The 20,412-nt window shown below is 38.7% G+C and overlaps 1 protein-coding gene and 1 long non-coding RNA gene across 2 annotated transcripts in view; both read left to right on the top strand.

The window, feature by feature from the left end:
- MAPT (microtubule associated protein tau) overlaps positions 1 to 20,412 on the top strand; it is an 86,607-nt gene that overhangs the window by 25,597 nt on the left and 40,598 nt on the right. The window contains exon 3 of the mRNA XM_083378247.1: positions 8,632 to 8,718. Coding sequence (XP_083234373.1) covers positions 8,632 to 8,718 — 87 coding nt within the window. The remainder of the gene's footprint in view (positions 1 to 8,631; positions 8,719 to 20,412) is intronic.
- On the top strand, positions 117 to 2,774 carry LOC310649645. The gene is made up of 2 exons (XR_014494275.1): positions 117 to 421; positions 2,739 to 2,774. It is a non-coding gene; the product is annotated as an uncharacterized lncRNA (long non-coding RNA).

Raw genomic sequence — 20,412 nt, 5'->3', positions numbered from 1 at the left:
GGCTCTTTCATGACTCATGGACTTCAACTCCCAGAAATCCTGAGCCAGTATAAAGTCCATGAGTCATAAAAGGGCCAAGGTTGCCTACCCCTGGTCTAGGAAGAGAGTCTTTTTTTTCCTGCTGTTGCCCCTGCCATATAAAATATTTTTTCCCTGGAGGTGAGGCAGCCCCTCCCCATCCTCCTGGCCTTCTGAAAAGGAGTTAAGACTTAGCTCTGCAACCTCGTGTTGGGAGCCCACAGGAGCAAATAGCTATGGGTATAGTTACTTCCCTGAAAGCCCTCCCTTTGCTTTTAACTAATTTTAATCTCTGGCCTCTTACTTTTTTTAACTTTTATATATACTGTTTTATATTTTAGCATTTTACTGCACAAACCGCCCAGAGTCCCTCTTTGAGATGGGCGGTACAGAAATGTGAAAGGTAAATAAATAAGGTTGCTGACCAAATAGGCAAATTGTTAGAAAAGTACAACCTTAAAGCCACCTACAGGCCAATTAAGAAAATCAGAAAATCATTTAGTCAGCCAAGGACAGCAGAGAACTCTTTACAGCGTTCTGTATCCATTGCATCTTCTAGCTGTGGACAGATATACATTGGTACCATGAGAAGCACTGCAGACAAGAACAATCCAAAAAAGCTATCAGTAGCAGAACATTCATTGTGTCATAAAGATAATAAAATTCAGTTCAAAGACAGGAAAATACTGTCAATAATTTCAGACTATTATATACACCTGCATAGAGAGGCTATTGAGATCTATAAACATCCCAACAGCTTCATCGAGAAAGAAGAAAGTCTGAAAGTTAACAAAACCTGGTTACTTGTCCTCCCCAAAGCAGGACTAAGCAAGAATCAACTTCCATAATGTTTAAATCAGATTTTTTTTCTGGACAAGGTCCCAATCAGGACTAACAAACCAGAAGCCAGCACAAACAAAGAACCAATCAGGACTCACCATTCCAAAAATGGTCTATCAGAAGTTGGTTTGAACAAAGGATCAGTTGGGAACCAACACTAGCAAAACAATCAGGATTAAACATAAAAAACCAGTCAGAGACCAGCCTTCATCAACCTGCAGCAGTTTGAAACCAGCTTGGCCAAAGATTTATTTTTATTTTATTTATTTTATTTTTATTACATTTATATCCCGCCCTTCTCCGAAGACTCAGGGCGGCTTACAAGCTTAGCAGTAGCCTTCATTCTATGTATATGCCTGCTTATTAGGGCTTTCATACACCCCCCAAGCGGCATTATTACAAAGTCAGCTTAATTGCCCCCAACAATCTGGGTCCTCATTTTACCTACCTCGGAAGGATGGAAGGCTGAGTCAACCTTGAGCCTGGTGGGATGCGAACCTGCACTAATTGCAGGCAGCTGGTGTTACTTAAGGAGGCATTAGCCCACTGCTCCACCAAGGCTCAATCAGTAATCAGGACATCTAGCTACAAAGGCAACATCCCATTTAGCTCTTGCTCGGGTTGCCTGTGGTCTGTGTAGCAGACCATTTTATGTTTGAAGATACCAGCCACAGTTGCCAATGAACTATCAGTAAATGTGGACTATGGTCACTAAACTGACTTTGTAATAATGCTGCTTGGGTTGTGTGTGAAAGCCCTAACAAGCAGGCATATACATAGAATGAAGGCTACTGCTAAGCTTGTAAGCCGCCCTGAGTCTTCGGAGAAGGGCGGGATATAAATGTAATAAAAATAAATACCGTAAATAAAAATAAATAAATAAACACTGAAGCCAAACAGTGTTCATGGGCTCTGCATAACATTAGCTAGATAATCTGATGGCAACCAGATTGGTTAGATGTGGACTAATACAACAGAAATGCCAAATAGATCTTCATTATTAGATTTTTAAGGATTTGTTCTGGTATATTAAATATATTGATACATTGAAAGTATTGACCCACGTTGTAGCACATACGGGATTAATTCATAATTTCTGTTCCAGCTATTGAGAAACAATCAGAATGTATTTATTTAATTAATGCTGCTACCATTACTAGACCAAAAGTACATAAAGCAATTTGTCTCTGAGGTATTTCAGCAGTTTAACAAAATGATTACTTCTTAATAACCTAGATCAGGTTTAAAATCCTATTCTTATTGTATTATAATTTTGCAAGCCAGGTCCAAAATCCCTTCTTTTACTTTCTCTCCATGCACCAGTCCTCATGAAGAAAAGAATGGTTCTCTGTTAGATCTGAAATATATCAGTGGCAGCACTGAGTCAGGCTTTACTCTTCTTGGAAGCTAAGATTATCTTTGAACTCAAAATACATTCTGGAACAAAGACATGGCAAGTCATTTCTGTAGGGTGAGAAAAATGCATTGATATATCCATGAAATCACTAGTAATCAAGCTTGTTTCAACAGAACCTTTACTTTTAAGCTAAATTACTGTGCTAAAACACAATAGTTGAAGATTAAATGGATGTTCTTCATGAAGAATGGTAAATTAAATGGACCACGTTTGAATATGAAGAGAGAAGAGAAAGAGAGGACTTTTAGAATATCAGTACCTGATACTATTTTCTGGCTATTAAACTATGATTACTAAGCTGCGAATTCTAAAACATATTAAGCTTCCTTTCCTTCTGATGGCAAAAATTTCTGATTCCTTTTGGTATCCATCAGCATTTTTACCATGCTTCTAGTAGTCAGATACTTAATTATGTCAAAAAAGCAATTAAAACACTTGTTCATTTTCCCATTTTATATTCCAGAAGTCCATTGCATATCAGAATAAACACTCGAACCACTGAGTTGCCATATTTACTGTTACTTTCCAGAACAAAGTTGATGCATCGTTGCTCACTCTGTTTCCTTATTGCCCAGACTGACACATAAAATTCAAAGTGAATCATGAATTTGTGAAATAAACAGAATATTGTTAAGCTGAATTGGGGAAAATGACAAAATCATATAGAAATTAACATAATCTTTTCAAGCAGTTTTCTTCATCTTTGATTTGGCTTCAAATTTAATATTCTTTGGACCAAACCTGCTATTAATGTCTTTGTGTTAAGAATTGTGATAATGTCAATTACACTTATCTTGTGCTGAAAACTAGCACTCTATTGTCTATATTCAAAAAATGAAACTTTTTTTTGTGATATTCCTGAATGTTTACACTTGCACAGTAAGTGTATTTTTAAGTGTTTACCCATCTGTTTTCTGTTACTCCCTTCAATGTTTTCTGAAATATTAACAAGCTAGAGGTTTCAAATAATATACAAACTATGTCATCATCGAACACCATCATCGAACAGTTAAAATGTCAAAATGATTGGATAAATTTGTTGCGGTCAATATGCTGCAGAAATTTATGCATATAGGGAAGATAAGAATTGTAGTTGAGCATCTTGCAAATAGCCAAATATATAATGTCAAAAAGAACTTACAGATGTTCTTTATCTCTTCCTACCCTCTTGTGCTTTGGAATACTTATTTCTACAAGTATTCTGGTCACTTTTTAGGGGATTACGTACTGCTTGGTTTTATCAGCATGAGAGATGTTTGTACCTTTATCTGTGGAATATTAAAATGACTTTTACTAAGTAAAAGCTGTCTGTCTCTACAGCACAATCTTTTATAAAGCTGCATTGGCAGTTTTATAAAAGATCTTGCTATGGACAACTTTAACAGGGACCTTCCCATATACTCAAAATTCAGACTTGGAAGTAAGAATTACTTAGGCTGAAAACTGAATTTCTTTCAGTTGTTTAGAAATCATTACAGGTTATATTCCTCCCTAGTATCTATGATCTTTTTTTTTTTTTTAGTAATTCTAGACTTCAATAATTTTTTCAAGGAAGATTCTCAGTTTTCTATGCCTGAGAGATCAAGTGGAGATACCTTTCCATAATATAATCTCTGATAAAATAAAATCTATGCAAGGAAGTGTTCCTAGTGTTTGAAAACTGATGATGGAATTCCTCCTTTGAAAATCATATAGGCGCTTTCATTCTTTCTGCATCCTGACGATCTAGCAAGTTCTTTTATGTTAATAGCCAACACTAAAGCTTTTTCCGTCAATTCTTTTGCTATTTTATGTTACAAAATCTTTTAGCTATGTTATGTAATGCCAATAATAGTATTTTTATCCATTGATCCAAGTCATTGAACTGTGTCACATATAATAAACCCCAAATAAGTCTACTTGGAAGCATTTATTTTGATTTACAATGGACATCCTTGAACTTTAGTGGAACTTGGGATCCTATTGCAAGACAAATAAACACTTGTAGGACCTTCTTTTTTCTTCAGAAGTCTTCTTGTTTGCTTCATGTGTTCTCTTTGTTTTCCAGGACTTTAGCAAGATTATCCAGGCTCAATGATTTTTAATTTTCAGTGAAACCAGGCTGAAACAAGAAGAATCTGAGAAGAGCTTTTGTTCTCATTCCTCCCCCTTTCTTTCAGCGCCTGACTTCCCAGTCCCTTCACCATGGTAACAAATGGAGAATCACAGCTCCTTCACCATGGGCAATGAATTGCAACTTACTTGATTACTCTTTGCCCCATACTGAGTACTCAGTTGGATAGTGACAATTATCCTTGGATCCTGTGAGGACAGCCAGTTTTTTTGGTTTAAGTAAGGTCCTCTTTGCATAGTACAGTAAGGTTCTAGCACTTGGCTGAGGTTAGCCTTAGGTATCCAAGACCTGTGGTTCTCACAAAGGCATAGAACTGAAGGACTGAATGATGAAAAACTTGTTCTGAAGTTTTGAGGACATTGTGCCAGTAGTGATCAGTGTTTTACTCAATCACTCAGATCTGTATCTTAGTGCGAATCCTGGAAAGTTCCAGCACTGATTTGATAAGAATTTGCCCTGTAAGCTGATTACTGTATAGTTTATTTCTCTTGTCTCTGGGATAACATTTATCTCTGGGGACGTCTGCTAAATACTGTGAAAAATAGGAGAGAGCCAGGAAAAATCACTTATATTTCTTTGAATAAAATGCTTAGCAAAGTAGAGAAAGGCCTGGATGAACATTTCCAAACATAATGTTCCATAAGCATAAACAGTGTTTATGAAAAAAAACACCTAACAAATTCATCAGAAAACTCAGTGATAGGAAGAAGGTGTTAGATGCAGAATAGCAACCTACATTATGTCTATCTTTGGGAAAAGTTGAAAGAAGTGGTCGGTCATTTCTTCCCCATTCACTGATAGAAAGCCATTATCGCTGCATGAAAACTAATGTAAAAGCATGATATTTCAGTACTTTGTCAAAGAGCTTAGAGAGAAAGTAATAATTCTGCAGATTGGTAAAAGGAATTTTAAAAAACTGAACGAAGTAAAACTTACCAACAGAAGCAGGTACTTCTTAGCTGTTATTGGGATTGCTTTTCAGGGCTTGACATTGCTTTTCAGCCATTATCTGACATAATTAGTAATGCTCTACTGTTTTGTTGACCTCCTAGCAAATAGATTGGTGCTTAGTTCTCAATGAACTTTTAATGGAACATTCAAAGATTGTATGTGACAAAAACTTTTGATAATATGCAGTTTCAACTAAGGAAGTAACTTCCTTTCATTGAGAACATTCTACTATGAATATAAGGAATGATGCTGTTTGTTCTGGCTGAGATGGGACTGTGTCTTGCCTACTTCTTTGGCTATATATGTCAAATTGTTATAGTTGGCTCAGAAAAAGGACAACATAGATTACTAACTTTCATTTCATTAACTGCTTTGGGGATCAAATGAAGAACATGCAAGGGAGCAAAAATAAGAGAATGCCTTTCATCACTAAAAATGAAATGAATATTTAAATTAAATTAGCCTGCCAGGCTATAGCAAGCTATTATTGGAAAAGTGAACTTTCACTTTTGTACACTTGCTGGGTGTACAAGCAGGCTGGACCCGCTGCCAAGAATTATCTGTGAAGAAGCACATACATCCTTATGAAGTAGCTGAAGTAATGAAATAATAAAGTGGAAAATAACATAATTTGCAAAAAATAGCAGTCTGTTCTTTAGATAGATGAGCTTTGGTGTGTATTAGCACAGAGGGCCAGTCTGGTCTAGTGGTTAATGCATTAAATTAGAACTGGAAAACCTAATCCTCCCGTAGGTGCAGAAGTTAGCTGGGTGACTTTGAGCCAGTCGTCTTCTCTCAGCCCTAGAAAGATAGTATTGGTAAAGCACTTCTGAAAAATATTACCATGAAAACTGCAGGAAAATGTCCATACAGTTATCAGGACTTGGGTGGCTTAGTGGACAGTAATGACAAGTGTAGTATAATAGATATTCATTATAGCTGCCTCTTCCTTAAAGATAATCATGTAATATACCAGGCACAGATTTATTTAGTTACAGCAAATTGCTGCCTGTTCTGCTGTACCCAAAGCAGTAAAACTGCTGCCTTTTTACTCAATAAAGTATGCATTTTGGCCTGATTTCAGAAATATTTTTTCTAACAGATGATATGAAAGTTGCCTTATTTTCAGTCCATTGATTTTTTTTAAAAAAAATGTTTGAAAGAAGAGTCATGAAGCATAGGTGAGTGAATACTTTTGTGTTCCATATGAAGACTTCAACATGAACTTCCTTGATGGAATCAATTGCTCATTATATGAACAGAAGAAAACATTGATTCATTTGCAAGAAAAATTTTTTTGAGGCAATGCTGCCAAATCATGTGATCTTTTCTTCCTTCATTAGCACTAAAAGAAATGCAAGAATTAGATGGATGTTTCCATTTTTCTTAAAAGACCTAGCTTCAGTATCTGAACGATTACAAGCTATTGATAGGGCTTGCAACTTGGGCATCCTCCTTGACTCCCGGCTCAATTTTGAAGACCATATAGGAGCCGTGACTGGGGGGGGGGGTTGCCCAGGTTCGCCTGGTGCACCAGTTGCAACCCTACCTGGACCGAGATGCCCTACGCACAGTCACTCATGCGCTCATGACCTCCCGTTTAGACTACTGCAACGCTCTACATGGGGCTGCCCTTGAGGACCACTCGGAGGCTTCAGCTGGTGCAGAATGTGGCCGCGCGAGTTGTGATGGGGGTTTCCCGATACTCCCATGTAACACCTCTACTCCGCAAGCTGCATTGGCTTCCGGTTGCCCTCCGGGTGAGATTCAAGGTGCTGGTGATGACCTATAAAGCCATAAATGGCTTGGGTCCGGGATATCTGAGGGAACACCTGCTGCCAGCATCAAGTTCCCTTCGTCCAGTGTGCTCCCACAGGGAGGGTCTTCTCAGGGTGCCGCCAGTAAAAGATTGCCGGCGGGTAACACCCAGGGGGAGGGCCTTCTCAGTGGGTGCACCTGCCCTCTGGAACCAGCTGCCCGTGGACCTTAGGACTGCTCCCAACCTCCGTTCATTCCGCCGGGACCTGAAGACCTGGCTCTTTGAGCTCTCTGGCCCAGGCTGAGAATTTTAATTTTAATTTTAATTGGTTTTTTTTAACTTTTTCAGGGACTGTTGTAATTATTTTTAATTGTTGTTAACTTTTGTATTTCTTGTTTTACATTACCCTGTAAACCAACCTGACTCCTTCGGGAAAGGGCGGTATATAAATCCAATTAAATTAAATTAAATTAAATTAAATAAGTTGCATGATGGTTACTCAGTAAATATACTGGCCAGAACCACTTTGAAATGATTACTGTCTATTGATAAAGCAGGTTTTCTTTCTCTATTCGGATAACTTTGAGTCTCCTGCTGCCCGATTAATAACTACATTCCTGTCCATTTTGAAATTTAACCTGGTATTAGAGGGGAGAAAATCTATAGCTCTTGGAAAGTCCTTCAAATACATGTCTCCTTCATTTCACACTATCATTCAGGGAGAAAGGATAAAAGTTTTCAAAAGCAATCAGGAAGAATACTTCCTCAGTTTCTCCCCAGTAGATTACCTTTTATGATATTCAACAAACATCCCAGAATTTCTCATACTCCTATCCTGTTTATTTAGGTATATCTTTAAAATATCAATGAAACATTGAAGAAAAGACCACTTGGTGTCTACTCAAATGTTCATTGTCCAGGTTCAATGTTGGTTATTAGTTCTTCTGACAATATTGTTTTTCTGGCAAAGCCAATAGAGCCTGGCATTTTATACATTTTCTGGATGAATAAGTACAGATCTGCTTTTCATGATCCTTAGACCTAATACATCAGCGATGACCAACTTGATACTAAAATATAGCTTATTGTATTAATCATTGTAGATGTTTATTTCTCTCTGTACTGATGTTCTAATATCTTTAAATGCATTATCTGCAACAAAGGCATGACACAAGGCGTTCTTATGAGGACATAATCTGTACTAAAAAAAGAAGATGAAAAAGCTTGCTTTGCATTTGGCCTTCTTGACTTCGCTTCCATGTTTGCTACTGATCGATGCACCACACAGATCACTTGCTCTTCACTTGTAGTAGCTGTTTTGTTGCTTGGCTCTAATATCAGTGACGGGTACTACTTCCATTTCTACTGTTACCTTCTTTAGCTAATGCCTGTCTTTAAGCAATCATATAAGCATGCCCATTTCTTGCTCTGTGGGGATGAGCAGCCTAATTCACAACCTTATTGCATAGTTGACGGGCCATATTTTCCAAAACTGAGCTCCTTATGCTGAGTGCTGAATGTGTGTATTTCCAGGCACTCCCCTCCACATACCAGTTGATGATGGATCTGATGAACCAGGGTCTGAAGCTTCTGATGCTAAGAGTACCCCAACTGTGGAAGGTGGGAGCTCTTTGTCTCATTACTTTGAAATTTATAGCAGCCAGCTCTTGAATGTGTCTCTTAAAAGTGCATCAATGCGGGTCCTCCTAACAATAATGAAAGCTTTATTACATCTAGTGTTAAATGATTTTTCTTTTAGCTTTAGTTATTGCTGTGACTGAAATTATTGTGCAAAATTTTAATTGTGGTCTTCTTTGCGCCTTTCACAAATTAAATCCAGAGTCGTCGTTAGCCAGGTATTGTTACTTGACCCTAGTGTCTTCCCAAGGATTTTAAATATTCACCTTTTGAAAAAGATAATGTAGGAATTGACATTGTTTGGTTTCAGAATACCATTAAACAGAAATCTTTCATTTATGTAGATATTCTTTTAAGCCTATGGATGAAAGGATAATGGGTTAGTTAGGGTTAGGTAAATTTAGGTTCTATCTATAACCCTAGGTCATTACTAAATTAAAATTAATTTTATACCATGATTACCCTACAGACCTATACTATAAACACAGCAAATTACTGTAGAGCTTTAAAAATAAGTTTAACTATTTTGCTATCTTACATTGAAAATGAAACAAGCAAACCTTCATTTTTTTATCGTAAAGAAAGCTTTCCTATCTGATGACCCAGATGTGATTGCTAAAATTATGCTGTTTCAAATGGAATTACGGTTACTCAATTAGCCATGCAGAAAATAATTATTTATATTTTGTTATTGTATCATCTTTGTCATTTAGCATTTGTTTAAATCAACACATGTAAAAAAGTACATGCTTCAGTGAAGTTACTATGCTCTTAATTTAAATCAAGCACTTTTGCTATATGAAGTTGCTTCAGTTTTCAAATATTTGGAATGCATCAATTAAAGGGCAGTTTTAACAGAAGGTGACAAACAAATCCTACTTTCAAATGCTCTGTAGTTTCCTGATTTGTGAGCCTGAAGGTCAAGATTGCAGAAAAAAATACAGACAAGCAAACGTGAAGAACTAAAATGTAGGCATGCCCTTATTAATTTACTTAAATCTTTGCTGCAGTAAGACATAAATGATGATTACATTTTTTATTCAAGTTTCTTTATTTTTCCTCTTTGGGGCTGGGAATGTTCTTGAGTGTTAAAACCATTTTAAAGGTAAAGGTAAAGGTTCCCCCACACATGCGTGCTAGTCGTTTCCAACTCTAGGGGCCGGTGCTCATCTCTGTTTCAAAGCCGAAGAGCCAGCGCTCGTCCAAGGACGTCTCCGTGGTCATGTGGCCGGCATGACTAGACGCCAAAGGCACACGGAACGCTGTTACCTTCCCACCGTAGCGGTCCCTATTTTTCTACTTGCATTTTTACGTGCTTTCGAACTGCTAGGTTGGCAGAAGCTGGGACGAGTAACAGGCGCTCACTCTGTTACGCGGCACTCGGGATTCGACCCGCCAAACTGCCGACCTTCTGATCGACAAGCTCAGCGTCCTAACCCACTGAGCCACATCTCTATAAATACTTGTTCTATTGCATCTTAATTTTGGTAACACTGTTTCTATGAAATCTGGCAAGTGGAATCTTCTAAACATCACTTCTTGAAGCATCACTGAATATGTAACATAGGCAGTTCTCTAAATGTTCTTCTGTGGGCCATTAAATATAATAATTATTTTTGGTGAAAAATGCCAAGAGAGTGAACAATATAGAATATAGAAACACATTTACTCAAGCTACATCAAACAGAAATATTTTAATAGACAACAGGCATTTTAATTCCTGGTATTGGAAGCATTGGTCAAAGAAGGAAGTAGCTGAAGAAAAATGCAGTGGTGGGATTCAGCCGGTTCACACCGGTTCAGCAGAACTGATACCTAATTTTTTGTTGAGTTCGGCAAACCGGTTATGATAAATCTGGGTCTCATTCCTGGCGTTCCCGTCTCCGGTTTTTCCAAGTATTTCCCCCCCCCCCCCAATACGATGCTGAGGGTTTTCTCTCTCGGCTCCTCCCTTCAGCTCTTCGGGTCTTGCCGCTCTCACGCTCCTCAGGGTGATGGAGGAGGTTCTCCAAAGCACCGCCTGAAGCTGATGCTCTGTTTCGTGCCCAAGGGAGACCTCCTCCGTCACCCTGCAAGCGGAGCCGGGGTGGGCAGGAAGGCGAGCGATCCGGATGTGCTGCACGGCAGCAGCAAGTAGAAGTAGGCAGGGGAAAGCTTCCCCCCCGCTGCCTCTGCTTTCTGCCACCGTACAGTACGTCCGGATTTCCTGCCTCCCCCCAGTCCCGCGCGCGCTTCTGCCTCCGCTTGCAGGGTGATGGAGGAGGCGTCTCTTGGGCTTCTCCTGCTTTCTCCTCCCTCCTTCCTCCTTTGAACAGCCCTTCGCTCCCGTTGCTGCTTTTTCAGTCCCGGATCTCGGTTTGTTCAGAGCCTGTGCAGAGGGTCTTTGGAAACGAAGCCCTGCAGCGATTGGGTGGGGTGGGAACATTTCCCTTCGCTTTTGAACCGGTTCCGAAATTGGCTGGAAGGATCGGCCCGAGGACTCCAATTTGACTTTTCAGCAAGCGAGGGGGTTGGAGGCATGTGAATGCATGCTAGTCTGGCGTCTCAAAAAAACCGGGATTTCCCTCCCCCCCTGTTGGATTTTCACTGCCATATTGTTTAACTTTATTTGAAGTTTACTTGATGCAGAATGCATCTTTTTAAAAATCTATATTATTTCTTAACTTCTTAGGGTACCTGATCTTACTATTGTTTGGGGGGGGGGATACCTGATATTTTGTTTTGCAACCAGCTTGATGATGGTGCAGTGGTTTGAATAAGATCTATACATTTTAGCTTTACATTTCTTCCAAAACCTGAACCTGATCTTGTTTTAATTTTATATACACCAAATTTAAAATTGTGTTAATTTACTGACTGCTTCTCTAGCTTATCTCAGAAAACCTGGGAAATGATTGCATTTGTATGACAGCTTTTTATAGCAGAATATCTTCAATATTCTTAATGTAACCAATCAATTTTCTTAATTCCTAAGAACCAATTTTCATAATGTAACCAATATGGACTCCACAAGATGGTAGAGGACAGGAAGGCCTGGAGGAACTTTGTCCATGGGGTTGCGATGGGTCGAACATGACTTCGCAACTAACAACAACCAATCTGCAAAAGTTTGACTTGCAGAACTTTGGAAACTTTGCAAGTTGCTTCATTTTGGTATTTGTTATAGATATTACGGCTCCATTAGTAGAGAACAGAGCTTATGAGGATCGAGATTCAGCTCATCAGCATGTGATAATTTTGAAGGGCACAGGCATCTACACATTCCAGCATTCTTGGCAATATGCTATAAGGCAGTTTGGGGTTGAAGGCAGGGCAACAGAGACAGTATTATGAACTTCTTTATAATTTCTTGGTTCCATGCCTTTATAACACATTTCAGGATTCCATAAGTGATAATAGATTGAGGGCCTCACTGATGAATTTGGTTTTCTAGTAAGGGATCATGATCTTGGTGCAAACACACCAATAAGGTGAGACTGGCTAGGCCCCATTCCTCTCCTTGAATGGGTGGCCCTCATTCACTTAAACAAATTCCTTCCTGCTTTTTTTCTTTTTATGGTTGTCTAAACAGCTTTTTAGAGACAGTTGTCTTTGTAAAGACAATTCTGAAATTTTGAAAGGTTTATTTTTCTTCTATTTTTTTTTCCCATTTGTGTGTGTGTATGTGTGTGTTATATTGCTTTTCATTATTGTAATTACTTTGAGTGATCATTCAGGTTTCTCCTCACAAATGAGATTGTTTTTTTTCATCCAGAACCATGGCTATTATTTTCCTAAATAATAGCAGATCACAAATGCTGGTAGCTATGAAAAGTATCCTTATTTTTATTTATTTATTTATTTCAATTTCTATGGCCACCCATCTCAGAGTCATCCCTTTGGCCAGCTAATAGTATTACAAATTACAAAAGAAAAAGAAAAACAACCTTTCTAGAAAAAGCTGTTGGGCTAAAAACAGATCCACCAATCTTACAGTAATACTTGGCCTTAGCCTCACCTACTCGTCAGAGATAAAATCAAGTCTTTAAAGCTTTTCAAAAGGCAATAGAGCTGGCACCAATTTAATCTTTGGGGGAATGATATTCCAAAGGATGGGCACCATGGCGGAAAAGACTCGTGAAGGAATGGAGAACCCATAGCCCTCTTCATGTTGCTGAGTTAAAACTTTTATCACTTCGCTATTAGCATGCTGGCTGTGGCAGCTGGGATAAATAGCAACTTTAGTAGAGACACACTGGTTGTGATTTGTATATTGATAAGCTATATGCAGGAATAGACTTTCTTGCTAAATCTTCACACAAACTACATGTCCATTGAGACCCTTTCACTCCTTCCTGTATTCAATTTTAATGATATCCTTAAATATGTTCTTCTATGTCCTCTGTGAAAAAAAAGTCCAAGCTTTGCATTTGTCCTAGCTATGTGCTCTCCCAATTCCCTCCGTGCTTTAATTTTTTATTTAAAAAATCTTGGGGAGAGTTGTTTCTCTCAACCGAAACCTATTTTGCATGTTGTGACTTTTGTGATCAATTTCAGTTAGGATTTTGATCTGGTCACTCCACTAATGTCTTCATTGTGGAAGAGCATTCTGGTGGGAAGAGCGTACCACTTGTCATCTCCGTAGTAATGCTGGTAGATTTACTGGCTGCATTTGATATCCTTGAGTATCCTTTAGTCTCTGCGTGCCACTTATATAATTCTCTCTTACTTCTTGTCTTCTCATTCTGTTTTGTTTCTTCATTGTTGAGCTGAACCAGAACCAGAACTAGAACAACAGAGTTGGAAGGGAGACACTATACCATTCCAGACAAGTGGCTGTCCAGTCTCTCTTTAAAAGTCTCCAGTGATGGAGCACCCACAACCTCTGGAGGCAAGCCATTCTACTGGTTAACTGTTCTGTTAGGAAATTTCTCCTTAGTTCTGAGTTGCTTCTCTGCTTGATTAATTTCCATCCATTGTTTCTTGTCTTGCCGTCTGGTGCTTTGGAAAATTTGAAGTTGAGACTCTTTTAAGACCTAGTCCCATCGCTTTGGAATAGGCTCCCCTTTGTTCTTCAAATGGCAGATGGCTTTTAAATATGGCTCAAATGTTATTGTTTGATTCTAAGAAATAAGATTGCTCTTTTGATTGTGATTTCTATTCTGGCCTGGTGACAGGATGGCTTAGTTTTTATATTGTACTTTTTTCTAATTTTAATTGATTAGTACCTATGTATTACTAGTAGGTTGTACAGGGTCCAGGTTAAATTTTTTTACTGTAAAGTGGTTATCTGTTTGGTATTTCACTATTCTCTTAGAGGTAGAGCTGCCAACATTTATAATGCAAATACCCTGTAATTTGGTATTTTCTAATTTAATTTATATTCCTTCATTTCTGTTTTATGCTTAATTTTTAATTGTGATATCACCATTATTATCTGTTGCCTAAATACCTCATTTTATATATTGCCTATATATTATCTAAATTTAGCAATAAGTTTATCTGAGATAATCTGCTAGAATGTAACCCTATCTCTCACTGAAATCTTAACTTAAATCATAAATTAAATCATAAAAGCTATAGGCCGTGAACAGTTTTTCTAAGATCTTAAATATCCAGCTGAAGCATAAACCCCTACATATTACCCAGTTAATCTTCTTCTAGCATACTATTTTTGACAGCTGCAACTTCATCAAATAAAGGGCTGTTCACTGGTATCTTCATTTGTGAAAAATGAAGACTCTGCCTTTAGTCACTAGTAGCTTTCTTTATTTTTACCCTGTGTGATTTTTATCTTGAATTAATAATTCTACTTTCAAATCTATATGCAGTAGAGATTCTGTAGATCAAATCATCTGCTGTTAGTTGAAAGAGACATTGCCAGCTGCATCTCCCATCTCATTAGATCCTGTTTCTGCTCTGTGCTATGAAGGCAAAACACTTAATGATTTACCGCTTATTCTGTCTTTATAGATGGAATCATTGGTGCAAGCTCTGAATGGTATAGTGATTCATATCTGTTTATTTTAATATCTAAGTACGAATGGTGGAATTCTCTACAATAAATTCTGCTAAAATTGCTCTACTATTATTTACTAATCTACTAAGAAACAGGATTAACGCAAACAATTCTATGATTCCTTCTAATTCTTTAGGGAGACACTGATAGAGTCTCCTCCTCATGCAAGGTCTTGAGTTATAAATGGACTACAATATGACATTTGTCTTCTGTTCATCAATTGCTTTTTATTCATTTAAACTATAACAAAAAAGCATTCTTTAAATAGCCCAAAGAGATAATGTTAAAGCACTGGAAAAGAATAATGTAGTCTAAAAAGTCTAAGAAAGAGAGAAGTGCAGAACTTAACTATTTTTTGATCTATGAAATATGTAATTATACAACTACAGAGGGATCTATAAAATATTAATATAAAGCTGTCTCATCTGAAGGGTAGGTGAATCTTAGGCCTGCTTCATTCTGAACATTTGTCAACAGGAGGTTTTATATTGGAAATGTTAAATGTTCAAATGCATAAGTAGCAAATAAAGATATGCTGTCAAAGCTATAAACAGTGCTTTTTTTGTGAAAGAAAAAGGTGCCGGAACTCACAAATGTCATACAACCTGCCTTGCCCTACCCTACAAGGTTCCATCCAAAAAAGGAGCCGGAACTCCGTTCTGAGCGTTCTATGAGAAAAAAAGCCCTGGCTATAAATATGCTTCTAACCTCTTCTTTACTTAGGAGGCACCTCGTAATTCTTGATGCAGAACCCCATCCATAGATTCATTTCTATTAACTTCTCCTTGGTTTGCCATTTTAGAAACTTTTATATGTTTGTGTTACTTTATTATAACTTTAATGGGGCTTCCCATTAAACTGATGGTTATTGAATATTTTCACTTTTAAAAGTTTGCATTATTGTTAGCACTTTTCCCAGGTCATAATATTGAACATGGGTCCTATGGTATAATCATCATAATTTTACTCAACTTTTCATTAAACCAATGGTAGTTTGAACATTTGAATCATGAATCTTATTCTTTATCTTAACTTATTATCGTGTGAAGGAGAACATTCCTTCCTTAAATAAGATGTTGAAAGAGTTTTTTTTGCATGATGTCTTTTTAAACTTTGTACATTCTTTTTATCCTATTGGGAGAACTTTTTTCTTCAATAATTTTTCAAATGTAAACATTTGGATTAGACTACAAATCTGTGGGACTTAAGAATCATCACTAACTTATATCCCCCTGGATCTAATATAAACCACCCAAGATCTGTTTATTCTGGAGAAGACTCCTGCGAGTTCCTTGGACTGCAAGGCGATCAAACCGGTCAGTCCTAGAGGAGATCAACCCTGACTGCTCTTTAGAAGGCCAGATCCTGAAGCTAAAACTCAAATACTTTGGCCACCTAATGAGAAGGAAGGACTCACTGGAGAAGAGCCTAATGCTGGGAAAGATTGAGGGCAATAGAAGAAGGGGACAACAGAGAATGAGGTGGCTGGATGGAGTCACTGAAGCAGTAGGCATGAGCTTAAATGGACTCCAGAAGATGGTAGAGGACAGGAAGGCCTGGAGGAACATTGTCCATAGGGTCGCGATGGGTCGGACACGACTTCGCAACCAACAACAACAACAAAGTGTGTATTATTGAACTCAGAAATCTTTCATTAACCCATTTTTTTCCTATTGAAAAAATTCCAGATGAGCTGTTGCTGTAGTAGAGCTGTGCAGATTTCTTGTTCTTTTGATGTTTTTGCATCCATCTTCCTGTAGGTCAGTGTGATAATCTCCTAGCTGAATGAAGCATATAGGAGAAAAGGCAGGTTGCTTATTTGTATATTTCTTCAAAATAATCTGTTTAGTCAAATAAACCATCCTATTGCAGGATTTGATAGGAACATGCAAGTTAAACTGAACAGAATAATACTGCTCTGTCCTTAACATAAAATCTTCTTACTAGGTCTGTTTAGAGCAGGCATGTCAAACACAAGGCCCAGGGGCTGGATCCGGCCCGCGAAGTGGTTTCATGTGGCCCACGAAGACATCCTGGAAACAGTGAGGGAACGGCCCCCACTGCCTTGGCCCTGGTCCAGAGACCCTCCTTCTGCCAGAGACCCTCAGATCTGTCCCACTCCTGCCCAGGACCGCATAGGCACCCTTGATGCGAACAATGTAGAGCTGGCCACGCCTACCCAGTAGGCCACGCCCACCCTGGCCATACCCACCCGGCCCCTTGAGGGTAACCGCAGTGCTGATGCGGCCCTCAATGAAATTGAGTTTGACACCCCTGGTTTAGAGGAAGGAGCTAAGTGCCAGTTTTCTGCTGGTTCAAAGTCTTTTGCTTCATATATAGGTGCAAAATCCGTTACATAAGTTTAGCCTTAATCTTAAAGAAGGTTAGACTTTTTTAATGTAAGTTCTTGACTTATGACCACAATTCAGCCCAAAATTTCTTTTGCTAAGTGAGGCAGTTATGTGAATATTGTCCCATTTTATGACCTTCTTTGCCACTGTTGTTAATTGTACCACTGCAGTTGTGAGTCTAGCTTCCATGTTGTCTTTGCTTAGCAGATGGTTCCAAAAGGTGATTACGTGAGCCCGGGACACTGCAAATGTCATAAATATGAACCAGTTGCCAACTATCTGAATTTTGATCACATGACTGTGGGGATGTTGTAATGGTTGTGTGAAAACAATGTTTTTCAGTGTCCTTGTAACTTCAAACAGCCACTAAACTAAGTTGAGAACTATCTGTAATCTATTTTCCTATTTACATTTTTATGCCTTTCTTATTGATACATATGATTAGACCAGGCATGTCAAACTCTTGATGTCACGTGACATCGCGTGATGTATCACGACTTTTTCCCCATTGCCGGCAATGGGGTGGGCACGGTTTCAGTATGATGCATCCGGGCCATGGGCCGGCAGTTTGACATACCTGTCTTAGACGCTAGAGCAGGGGTAATGAATGAATGATGTAAAGTGGGGCAGGTTCCTCTTTTTTCCCTCTGGAAGTCTAGCACCATCTGTTTCGTCTTCGTTCAGGTGCAAGTTGTTCTTGGAACACCATATGGTTTTTGTACCTCCCCCCGTATGCTGTTTCATCTCCACCTGTAATAAGACCCACTACGGTGGTATCATCTGTGAACTTAATTATCGCAGTAGATGGGTCGAACGATACACAATCGTGTACAATGAGTACAGGTAGGGGTTAAGCACACAGCCCTGTGATGAGCTGGTGCAAAGCTTCAGGGGGGTGGATAAAACAGATCCGACCCTCACTATTTGTAACCGGTCCCTGAGAAAGTCTTTAATCCAATCGCAGGTGGAGGGGGAAAAATTCAAGTCAGTCAGCTTTTCAATGAGAGTGCTCGGCAAAATGGTGTTGAAAGCCAAGCTGTAATCAACAAAAAGCATCCTGACATAGCTTTCAGGTTTCTCTAGATGGCTTGCTACAGAGTGTAGAGCAGTAGCTATGGCATCGTCTGTCGACCTGTTCCCCCTGTAGGCAAATTGATGTTTGGTGGGAGGCATGTCCTAAGATGTTGAAGAACCAGTCTTTCAAAGCATTTCATCACTACAGACGTTAATGCAACAGGTCTGTAGTCATTCAGGCACTCAACTGGTGTTTTCTTTGGGACTGGGACAATGGTAGCTGCTTTCAAGCATGATAGTACACAGGCTGTTTGCAAGGAGATATTAAAGATCCTTGTCAGGACCCCTGCTAATTGGTCGACACAGTTCTTAAATACTATCCCCAGTACGCTATCTGGGCCTGCAGCTTTGCTGGGATTCACAGCCTTCAGTATAGCTCTCACTTGGTCTTCAAACAGGGTGAGTGGCTGAGAATCAGAAGGCCGGCCAGCAGAGGCTACGGGGTTTGGTCTTTTCACCTTGTAGTGAGCGAAGAAGTTATTCAGCTCCTCTGCCAACGAGGCATCAGTATTAACCGTGTTCCTCGTATTACCCTTGTGGTTGGTTAGGTGCTGCAGTCCCCACCACACTTGCTTCGTATTGTTGTCTGTTAGGTGGTTCTCCATTGTTGTTTCGCCATCCTAATGCTTCTTCTGAGATTTGCCCTGGCCTCTCTGTATGTGTCCCTGTCCCCTGCAGAATCCCGGGCTCTCAGGAGTGTTCGTACCTCTGCAGTCATCCAGGGTTTGCAATTCCCGTAAACTCTAATGCACGTTTCTGTTGTCACACTGTCAGTGCATGTTTTGATATAAGAGAGTACGGCTCTTTTATGACTCTTTTATGACCTTGGCTCTTTTATGACTCCAGGCTGGCTCAGGAATTCTGGGAGTTGAAGTCCACGAGTCATAAAAGAGCCAAGGTTGCCTACCCCTGCGCTAGAGTATCCTTTGTCAGATAACAAAAGGACCAATCTTGTATCTGATTTTGTGACAAAACATCTTTCAGTATTTACTTTTATGATACATTCCAGTTAAATTTATTCTTTACGTGAGAAGTATAACCTTCTTTCTTTCTTTCTTTCTTTCTTTCTTTCTTTCTTTCTTTCTTTCTTTCTTTCTTTCTTTCTTTCTTTTTTCCTTCCTTCCTTCCTTCCTTCCTTCCTTCCTTCCTTCCTTCCTTCCTTCCTTCCTTCCTTCACCACCACCTCCTCCTTCTCTCTCTCCTGTCTTTTTTTTCTTTCCCTACCAAGTTTTTTTTGGGGGGGGGGAGATTTTCTGGTCACCAAAGAAATCATGATCAATTATTAGATAACTTTTTTTTGGACAAATGCCTGCTTTGTCTGCTGATATTAATGAAAAAAATTAGATATAGTCCTAGTACAAATTAAATGAACAAGGCTGGATGGTTTCACAAGACATGTCTCATCTGGAAGCAATCTACATCTAACCTCCTTTACTGTATTTATTTTACCTCCTTTATTTATTCATATAACACCATTTTTACTGTAATACCACTCCTTTCCTCTACACATTTTATTGCTTCTTCCATCAAGGGGAGAAAAAAAATCTTCCAGGTATTGACTGATAAGAAATGGAAGCACTTGGTGAGTTTAAATTTATAATAATATTGTAAGCAGCAATCTCTGGGATTCAGTGCTTAAAGATATGCTTTATTGGGAACAAATCTTTGCTACTTTATATTTTTCACCAAGAAGTGATGTTTAGAAAAAATTACAACCAGGAATATCTTCCACTATAATTCCTTTGAAAGGAGCGAGTTCACAGAACTACTGATGTTTAAAGTTGTGGGGTGGCATGACAGGAGGCACCAAAAAAGGATTTGGCCTTTGTGCTGCAACTTGTATTGCTGCCCTAATGAGAACCCTGCAGTCAGAAATGAAACAGAACAGTGTTTCTCAATCTTAGCAACTTTTAGATGTGTAGACGTCCAACTCAGAATTTTATCCAGCCAGCTTTGGCAATAATAGAGTATTATATATGATATAGAGTATTGTATGTTATAGAAGTATCATTAAGAGTATTATATTTCATTATCTGTATTGCCAAACATATTTTATTCAAAATACACTTGACAGTTCTTAATCATGCCTTCTGAAATTCCATGAATATCTGGATCAAGATTCTCCAGATAATTTTAGCAATCAAAGGAAATGTTGATTTTCTTTTTAAAAATTTCAGTTAACCAAGCTGAAGATAAGCATAGCTATATTGACCCGATTGCAGCTGAACATCATTATTCTATATTGTTCCATGT

This window comes from Vipera ursinii (assembly GCF_947247035.1).
Source record: "Vipera ursinii genome assembly, chromosome: Z".
Classification (NCBI taxonomy): domain Eukaryota; kingdom Metazoa; phylum Chordata; class Lepidosauria; order Squamata; family Viperidae; genus Vipera; species Vipera ursinii.
This window is presented reverse-complemented; position numbering and strand designations above follow the sequence as displayed.